This window comes from Lactuca serriola, chromosome 7 (genome assembly GCF_051521515.1).
Source record: "Lactuca serriola cultivar US96UC23 chromosome 7, Lser_US96UC23_V15, whole genome shotgun sequence".
Taxonomy (NCBI): Eukaryota; Viridiplantae; Streptophyta; class Magnoliopsida; order Asterales; family Asteraceae; genus Lactuca; species Lactuca serriola.
The window spans coordinates 205,144,336-205,153,973 of NC_136414.1; the positions used below are offsets into that span (position 1 = coordinate 205,144,336).

Sequence of the window (9,638 nt, forward strand, 5' to 3'; positions counted from 1 at the left end):
ATCATATAGTACTCTCTAACGAACTCACTATATGATTCAGGAAGTAACTGATGAACCCAGTCAACAGTCAATATTATTGAGATATCGACACCCAACATCCTTGACCTATCAATGTGTGACTTCATCTCTAAGACGTGTGCACACACAGACTTTCCATCTTCATGCTTAATTGCCAATAGGGCTTGAGTGAGCTTGAACTTTTCAAGCCTTTGAACTTGTGGGGTAGGGAGAACAATTGGAGGAGGTGGAGGAAGTGAAACATGATCTCTTGTTCCTCGATCATATCATGGAACATCATCTTCATTTGGAAAGCTTGTTCCATGGGATTTGGGAAGACCATGATTGTCAGAACTATACATCTACAAAACGGGAGAAAATTCAAGTTAAGTTGATTAGAATGCTTGATGTAACACCCAAATGAAACATCAAGCTAGGATCCAACACAATACTCTACAACCTAGAAGAGGGATGTCGTAATCTAGTCGCAGAATATTTGAAGGCAAGTAAATGACGATTTACCAATTTCCACCATGAAAAACGAAAAGGAAGTTTAAGTTTTAAGTGAATTGAAACTCCTAGATCTATTGAAATTCATTGAACTTTTCAATGACATGTTTAATCTCGATTATGCCCTACTATTCGTGACTGGGATGCCAAGGATCACAAACAAGGTGTGAATAACCATACGAATCACGTGGTGCACCCAATGCTACTATCACCTAATCAATGTGCCGGTTAGCCACACACGCTCCATTGATCTATGATAAGCATCGAGCCACCCTTCGCCACCAATGTCATCCCCAAATTAGTGTGTCAGTTAACCACACACGCTCCACTAACGTTTGACAAGGGTACGAAGTGTAATCCCATGGATTAGCATACAATTTCACATTTTGCGTAAAGTAACTATGATTTGGGAATTTGTATAAGCATTTAGTTACTTTGTACTTCATTATACTTATAATGGAAGGTTTCTGTCCTATCCTACCCGTTCGGCTAACGACCCTCCATTAGTCAAGAGTGCGGTGGGTAAGAGTGGATACCCATTCAATCGTCATTTTATAGACAATTTCCTTAAACACCCCTTATAGACCAGCTTCGTGAATGAGGCCTACTAACGGTAAGACTGACTGTTTACTCATATATATATATATATATATATATATATATATATATAGTATAGGGTTTTTTTTACACTTTTAAAACACTAAGTGGTCTAATTTAGCAAATTATACTTTTAATTTATTTAAATGTAAACCAAAACTTTATGGGTTTATTAAATCTCTTTTAGTTATACACTTTAATTAATTAATTAATAAAACCATAAGGGTGTAATTTGAACCTTTTCAAAATACTAGGGTTTTAGAATTTAACATTTCAAAATTAAACTTTTAGTCAACTTTTAAATTCCAAAACTTGAGGGCACGTCTTGAAACATTTCAAAACATTGGGGTTTAGAATTTAAATATTTCAAAATTAAACTTTTAATCGAAAATTTAAATTCCAAAACTTGAGGGCAAGTTTTGAAACTTTTCAAAACTATCTAGATCAAATTACAAATAATTAAATTAATCAAATAATTTGAATTATCTAAATTTGACCTAATTTATTTTCTTACAAGATAATTCCAAATAAATAATTCAAATAATTAGGGTTTATCAAATAAGGCAATAATTATCTAATTAAATGACAATTATCTCTAATTTTGACAAGGATAATCATAACAAATTAATAAAATTCGGATTTTATCAATCAAAAACAATTTTGGTAACTATCCAAGCTCAAAATAGGTCAAAATCCCGAGTATTCTGCCATCTGCCCCGACACCACCTCGTGATGGACCATCACCTCGTGGTGATCAGGCAGAAGCAAAAAACGAAAATTTTTTCTGCTTTGAAAACATAACTTTTGCATCAAATACATTAGAAAATCATCCTAGGCTCTGATACCACTAATGAGTTTTAAGCTAAACATCAATCCTATGGTGTGCATGCAAACCCTAATAGCTTTTGGATCTAGTTTGTCTAATGAACATGCAATTGAATATGCAAAGCTATAAACCCTAGATCTATCATATAAGAACTGAAATAAGGGTTTAGTAATTACCTTTGATTGTTATATTGTAATAACAATTAATTCCTTGCTTTGATTGGCTTCAGAAAGCTTAGTGCCTCAAGTGCTGCACCTCTAATGGAGTCACAAACACCACTAAGCAACTAGATGCAGAAGGAGAAGAGAGGAGGCACCCAAAAACGTCTAGAAACCCTAAGGATTCAGTTACCCACGTTTTTGGGGCCTAAGGGGTTCTTTACATACTTGTGTGGGCTGCTAGGGTTTCAGTCAAAACCCTAATGGACAGCTTAAACTGTAAGCAGCCCATGAAACCATTTGGGATAAGGCCATGGATGAAAATATGATGGGCTCCCATCATAATTTCGTTCACCCCTTGTTCCTTTAGCATTCCTTAGCCCACCAACTCAATTATCCAATAATTGCAGTCCAGTCTCCTATATTTAGTTAATCTCTTTTAGCCACAAAATTAATTATCAATTAATTCTTGACTAACATTAATTAAACAATATGATTTCTCTTTTAATATATTATTCTCATAATATATTAATAAATCATATTTAAACTTTTCTCTCCTTAATTCATCGTACATATTGCTATGGTGAAGGCAACCCAAAAGGACCATGCTCATAATCGGGTCAAGTACATACCGAAGTAGTTATGGACTTAGACACTAATCCAACACATCAAACTTGGCATGTCGGGTAACATAAATACGTGAAGAAGAGGGGTCAAGGCACATATATCCTTTGTATTGAACACAATAACCAATAAAGATGCATGGAAGGCTTCGCGGAGACAACTTGTGTTCGGTATAATCATGTAAATAAGGATAAACCTGACATCCGAATGGATGAAAGTGATCATAAGTGGGAGCACGGCAAAACAAAACTTCAAAGGGCAACTTATCACTTAGTACACGTGTGGTTAGCCAATTTATGATATAAATAGCTGAGCGAAAAGCATGAACCCAATAAGACGACGGAACGTGCTCGTGGAATAGCATAGCAAGACCGGTTTCAACAATGTGGCGGTGCTTACGTTCCGCTTGACCGTTTTGTTGCGGGGTGTACGGGCAAGAGACACGATGAAAAGTGCCATTACCTTCAAGCAATTTCCGAACATGTTGATTTAAAAATTCGGTGCCTCCATCACTTTGAAAAATTTAATTTTAGTAGAGAATTGTGTTTGAACAAATTTAATAAAAGCTCCAAAAATCACATGAAAACCAGACTTGGTTTTGAGAGGATAGAACCAAGTAAATTGAGAGTGATCATCCACAAAAATAACATAATAACGATAACCATCAATCGAATCAACCGGGGATGGTCCCCACAAGTCACAATGGACTAAGTCCAGTATATGTAAAGCACATTTGTCATTAGATTCAAAAGGTAACCAATGCGCCTTAGCAAGTTGACATGGCGAACAAATAACAGGTGATGGTAATAAGGACGTAACTGAAACATAACGCAATTTATTTAAGAGAGAAATAGTAGCAAATGAAACATGACCCAAACGGGAATGCCAAAGTGCAAATGACGCTTTTGACTTTGAAAACTTGATAGCTGTAAATGCCTGCGGCTTATTGGAGAGAAGATAAAGTCCATGCTCACATCGGCCCTGCGCTAGAACCCGCTTTGTTTCTCGATCCTGAATATAAAAATGCGGGTGGGAAAACAAAACATCCATCATATTGTCGGTTGTTCATTTACTAATAGATAATAAGTTTTTAGTGAACTTTGGAACCACCAAAACATCACGCAAGCGGATACCATTACTGAGAGTATGTTGACCAATATGTGATATGGGGAGAACATTACCATCCCCAAAAGTGACCTTTGAGTTCCCAACGTATGCGGTGGGTTGGGTTACTGAACTCTCAAAAGAGGCCATATGATCGGTAGCGTCAGAATCAATATACCAATCCGGAGCATTGGTTGTAACATGACATTGAGCATCGAACGCCTTAGCCAAATCCGTATCTGAGCCAGGTTTATGAGTGGCATACGAAGAAAGGAGCGGACATGCATTAGCATAGTGACCTTATTTACGACACAACTGACAGTGGGGAGGGCGGCGACCACGACCACGGCCACCCTAAAAAGCACGACCACCACGTCCACGAGAAGAAACAGGTGGCCTCGTGTGAGCTGAAACAGCTGCTGGCGGAGAGGCAGTCCCGTGAAGGGAGCTCAAAAACAATTCATGGGCTTCGGCTTGAGCAAGAAGATCTCGAAGGTTAGTTGCAGATCGGGAGGCACGAATTGCAGTAGAAAAAGTCTCGAAAGACGGACCAAGACCGCATAGGAACCAGTGGATTTTGTCCGATTCCATTACCGGATGACCAACAACCGAGAGTTGATCACAGATATTCCGGAATCGACAGCCAAATTCAGCAACAGAGGATGATCCTTTGAAAATTTGACGAAGTTGGTCACGCAAAGCTTGAACACGTTCGACAGAAGAGTGGCTGTAAGCTTCCTCAAGAGAGATCCGGATTTGGCGGGCAGTAGAGCAACCAACAATTTCTGCAAAAGCTTCTTCAGTCAAGGAGGCCTGGAGAAGAATAACGGCCCGCTGATCAGCCGAGAGCCACGACGTAAAGGCTGGATTTGGAGTAGATTTTTCGTCAACAAGAAGTGCAGGTAAGGGCGCAGAAGAAGAGCCATCAACATGTCCCAACAAGTTTTGATAAGAGAGGAGAGGGAGCATTTGGTTTTTCCACAACAAGTAGTTAGAAGAAGACAAACGATTTGTGATAAGATGCAAAACGGTGTTCATGGGTAGGGTGGAATTGGCATATGAGGGTAGGGTTGAATGAGAAGATGAGGAAGACATTGGAAGAAGAAAAGGTTGAATAGAAAAGAAACTGAAACCCGGGGAAGGAAAGGACGAATGACAGGGAATAGAAAAAGGTGGAGCTTAAATGGTGCTCTGATACCAAGAGAATGAAATCTCTTCACACCCAATTGTGGTGGAGAGGCTGAGAATATATAAGATATAAAAGTTACACTTTACAAACTTGAATATTAAACAAATATACAACAAGTACAACACAATTATTGTCTAATACATTGTAAAATACATCTTGTATAGAAACATAAACAGGGTCTCATGGACTCGGGGTCCTACGAAGGGTTTTGACATCCCTATATTAAACCAAATAGTTTTATTTGAATATGCTCCACCTCAAGAGTATATATGATTAGTTATATGAACTTTGCGCCTCCTTTTTTACACAAGAGATTTAATATATATGCAAAAGAGATTAGATATATACAAAAGAGATTTGATATATATGTACAAGATCTTGATCGATTTAATTGAAGCTTAAAATTAATAAGATTTGAAGGGCCTCCTTTCTTACGCCGGCTATAAAAAAGATTAGATTTAGACGTACAAGATCTTGATCGATTTAGTTGAAGCTTAAAAATAATAAGATTTGAACTTGGGAATCATTGGTGTCCATGTATTTTGTAAAATAGTTTGAAGTTGCAACACATAATTCCTAACCCCAGCCCAAGCATTTTTACGTATTACTAGGTACAAAACACATATATATTGATATCATCCAACTTAAATGAATAAATGTTGATTAACTACATGCATTTTGAGAGTTCAAATAGCCCCTCCAAAACCAGCTTTCGGAAAATGGCTTGCAACAATCTAAAACCCTAGAGAAACCAACGGCTAACACTCAGCATATATATAGCAGATGGGCATGCAGTATCCATTAGCCTAAAAAAGTTTTGAATTTATCAAAATCCAGCCACCCTGGCCAGCCTTGTTGTCATGTCTAGTTGGCCCACTCTTTATGGATTTCAAAAGCGTAGTTGAGCTCCAAGTGGCAGTTGTTGTCGTCATCCACAAACTGGAGATATATACAGCGTACTTAGAAACCAATTAAGGGATCGATCAAAGATGATGGCAGATGAATGATATATAATGAATTAATTACGTACGTACGTACCTTGGTTTTTGCGGAATATGATCCCCTAGCAAACATACCAGAGGGAGTTGTCTCTTCGGGCATCTCATGTTCGTAAGGCTCTGGTTGAGGGCTAAAGGTTCCAAGCATTTCTTTCCAGTGTTCAACTACAATATATATGTATAACATCCACCATCACCAATTTTAATTAAGCCCAATTATTAACATGTATGAATCGAAAGAGAAAGAGAGCAGCTAATGTACCTACTACCTACCCTTGATACCAGTTTTCCAGACTGTGTTGGTGTATCTGAGCCCACAAACTATGTCGTTGTTGATCTTGATGCTGAATCTCAAATGGTATTTGCAGCCTTCTTTTAGGATAAACCAAGGGCGCTCCTTGGGGTTCCCAGACTCTGGGATCTCAAGAACAATATCAGGTCTTCCATCAGAAACGATAGTAAGGCTCAGTATCTTCACATCTGCTTCCTCATGCTCTATATATATAATTGATCAGACGTACAAATTTCTTATCAGCTTCAATATTATCAGAGATCTTGACCTAGCTAGCTACATATATATATGCATGGTGACGAAATCAATTACCTTGAACATGGGCGGCATCAAGACCTCCAAGCAACTGCTCTTTCCATCTCCTCAAGCTCTCATCATCCTGAAATTAATAACAACACACATATAATCAAGAATAACATAAACAACGGGATATATCTAACAAACACCAACCTTGTCCTTCTCAAAATGCTCTCTGATGCTCATCTTGGGACCCAATTGTATACGTATTTCATCTTCATCCTCAGTTGCATTACAAGACGAATCAGACATGTCATCGTGCTCTGAGTCCTTGTCATCATCACCCATCTTTGTCTCACAGTCTGACAACACCAAAAACCTCATCTTTTAACAAACGTTTCTTTTGTCAAGACTTTAATTAAAGCATAAAGAATTAGAAAAGAAGGAAATTCAAAGTTTTTTTTTAAATAATAATAATAATAATAATTAATAAAAAAAAAATCAAGGGTTACATTACAAAAATGGTGATCTTTAGACCTGTCAGGAATGAATTTCGATGAATGATGATGAGCTAAAATTTACAAACAATAAGACAATTAAATTGTGGATTGGTGAAGTACAGAATAATCAAGATATTAATTAACCTCGATATCAATGGATAAAGAAAAAGAATTCCAGCAAGTGCTGACGGGTTAGCTATAGGGTTACGCCACCGAATTAAGAAGCCTTGACGAACGAAAAGATGTTCATGAATAGATATCACCCAGTAAAAGAAAAGAATAACAGTAATACATAAAAGAGATGCATACGTAGTTTTGTGGAAAAATTATTTTTAGATTGAAGAAAGAGAAACAAGGCCAAAAACTTTTTGTATTGAACGTACGTATGGAAATGATCTTCTGGTGATCCTAATTAATCGAATAAACTGAAAACGATGCAATGAATGTCATGTCAAAGAGGGAACGCAAGATTGAGCAAAAAAATACGGGCATTCAGTCGATTGCTGCAAGATCTTATTTTTCTTTAATTTTAAATTTTAATGTTATCAGATCTCCAAAGAAATAAATTGAATTCTTCAAATTCCCATTCATAGATATAATCAGATCTTGAAATGTAAATAACTCAATTGATGGATAAATAATGCCTAATTAACTAACTAATTAATGGACAATAAAACAGAAATAACCAAAGTAACAGTTGTACTCTTGTTCAGTTTGCAAGCTAACCAATTAAAGTATATTTTATTAATTAGTGTTATGTTCACGGGTTAAGATGTCGTAATTTTTAATGGTCACGGACCTTCTAAAAGACAAACATAGACAACGACCCAGATTCACACGCCACCCTCACATGCCCATTACCTCCAACTTCACTTCCTATATATAAAACTATAAACTCCCCCTAAAATGAATGCACACAAACCAATAAAGCTAAAGAAGAATTAAGATGGGAAAGACGAATCATGTTCTCCTGGGATGTGTGTTGATTATAGCAGTACTAATCGCATCAGTTAGCAGCAGCATTGCACCAGCTAGTAGCACCATTGTTTGCAATGTGGAGATAACAGATCTGTTAGAATGTCTTCCTGCAATTACAGGTGCACACCCTCCAGCACCCACCCGTCCCTGTTGCAAGGTGATGCGTAGAGTCAACCTGCCATGTCTGTGCCGCTACAAACCACAACTAGCCAAGTTTGGGGCCAACCCTGTAGCTGCCATGGCAGTACCCAAGAAATGTGGCATTAAAAAGACACCAAGATGCTAAATCATACCCCTACCCCTACCCAAACCCAAACTCTTGTTTTTGTTTAGTATTCTATGCAGTTAATCAAGTGAGCTTCTGTGCTCCTTTATGTTCATGAAATGTTTATGTTTCGTAATTGTTTAATTGTGTTGATGAAGAAATACCAAAAACTAAAAATTTCCATCCTTAATGCACGCGAGTCATGAAACAACATATTATTTATTAATTAATATGCTAATATTCGTTATTCGTCCATAATTAATTAACCACCAAGTGATGAAACTATAAGATATCGATTGATCTTCTTACATGAAAATTGCAATATAGTGTACAATCCTATACAAACTAGAATCTTATCAAATTAAAAATACCTGTATCTCTAATTATGGACAACCATAAATGCTAATATAACCCCCCGGGTGAGTTTAACTAGGTGAATTTGAACACTTAGATTTGAATCCAATAAAAAAGAAGTGTTGAGGGAGTCATTTAATAAAGATGTCGATGTATTGGTACTAAATTGCAACATGAAGGACTTGAAGTGTGCCTATCTGAACTTTTACGCATATAGAATATATCTCAATCTTAAAATAACCCGGTAACAATGTTAGCAATGCTACAATATTCAGTTTCCGCACTTGATCTAGAGATGATGGATTATCTTTTGGAGGATCAAGAGTGTTGGAAATAGGTCCATGTTCACAACAAGTAAGTGGGTTTTCCATAATTAGCATGAGCCTTTTGGATTATACATAAGATGTTATTTAAGCTAAAATGACAAAAAGAGAAAGATTCGGGTTCAATTTGTTAACACACCAAAGTTATGGTGTGATAATTTGAAACTGGTTAAGCTCAAAGTGTTATTTCTAAATATCCTTGGTTTGAAATATTAGGTCCCGTTTGATAGTTTTTGTCTGGAAAAGTGCTGTCTGGGAAAGTTTTCTGACTGGGAAACAAACCATGCTGTTTGATTGTACATCTGATTGACTGTGCTGAATGATGAAAAAAATCATAATTCAATAAAAAATAAATTAAAAAAAACTAATAATCCAAGAAAAAAAGAAAGAGGCGGGTTTGGTGCATAATTGTCTTTTCAGACCATTCAGTGTAACAGCCCGAAAACCAGGTACCCTTCTATTTTTCCCTTCATCTTTGTTATGTTCTCTTTTTAAGGTTGCATGATTAGCGAGTACGCTGGGCGTACAAGGTGCGCGTACTCGTGCGCTTCATTTGGACGCGTTCACCCTCAGGTACGCTAGGCGTACCCAAGGTTACGCGGGGCGTAACCGGTCCAGACCTAAAAACCCTAATTCCTTGGAGGGGCTATAAAAGGAATGTGTGGCTCGACTTCTCAGCCACCATC

At 37.2% G+C, this 9,638-nt stretch overlaps 1 protein-coding gene across 2 annotated transcripts; it reads right to left on the reverse strand.

Annotated features, from left to right (window-relative positions):
- Positions 1-5,613: 5,613 nt before the first annotated feature.
- On the reverse strand, positions 5,614-7,572 carry LOC145062178 (rho GDP-dissociation inhibitor 1-like). 2 transcript variants are annotated; one of them, XM_079009809.1, is made up of 6 exons: positions 7,416-7,572; positions 6,746-6,894; positions 6,608-6,674; positions 6,277-6,498; positions 6,044-6,168; positions 5,614-5,944 (listed from the first exon to the last, which is right to left on the reverse strand). In XM_079009809.1, exons 2-6 carry the CDS (start codon positions 6,878-6,880, stop codon positions 5,870-5,872), a joined length of 624 nt encoding a protein of 207 aa, XP_078865935.1. In that variant the 5' UTR covers positions 6,881-6,894; positions 7,416-7,572; the 3' UTR covers positions 5,614-5,869. The 2 variants fall into 2 exon arrangements, with proteins under 2 accessions (XP_078865935.1, XP_078865934.1); XM_079009808.1 differs by lacking the exon at positions 7,416-7,572 and adding an exon at positions 7,177-7,402.
- Between the last annotated feature and the right edge of the window lie 2,066 nt (positions 7,573-9,638).

Bases quoted from the DNA above. Each gene is read 5' to 3' on its own strand.
- LOC145062178 (XM_079009809.1), bottom strand. From the start codon at position 6,880: ATGGGTGATGATGACAAGGACTCAGAGCACGATGACATGTCTGATTCG. The intron at 6,169-6,276 runs GTAGGTAGTAGG...TATATATTGTAG, and splicing joins CTGGAAAACTGGTATCAAGG to TTGAACACTGGAAAGAAATG. The intron at 5,945-6,043 runs GTACGTACGTAC...ATATATCTCCAG, and splicing joins CATATTCCGCAAAAACCAAG to TTTGTGGATGACGACAACAA.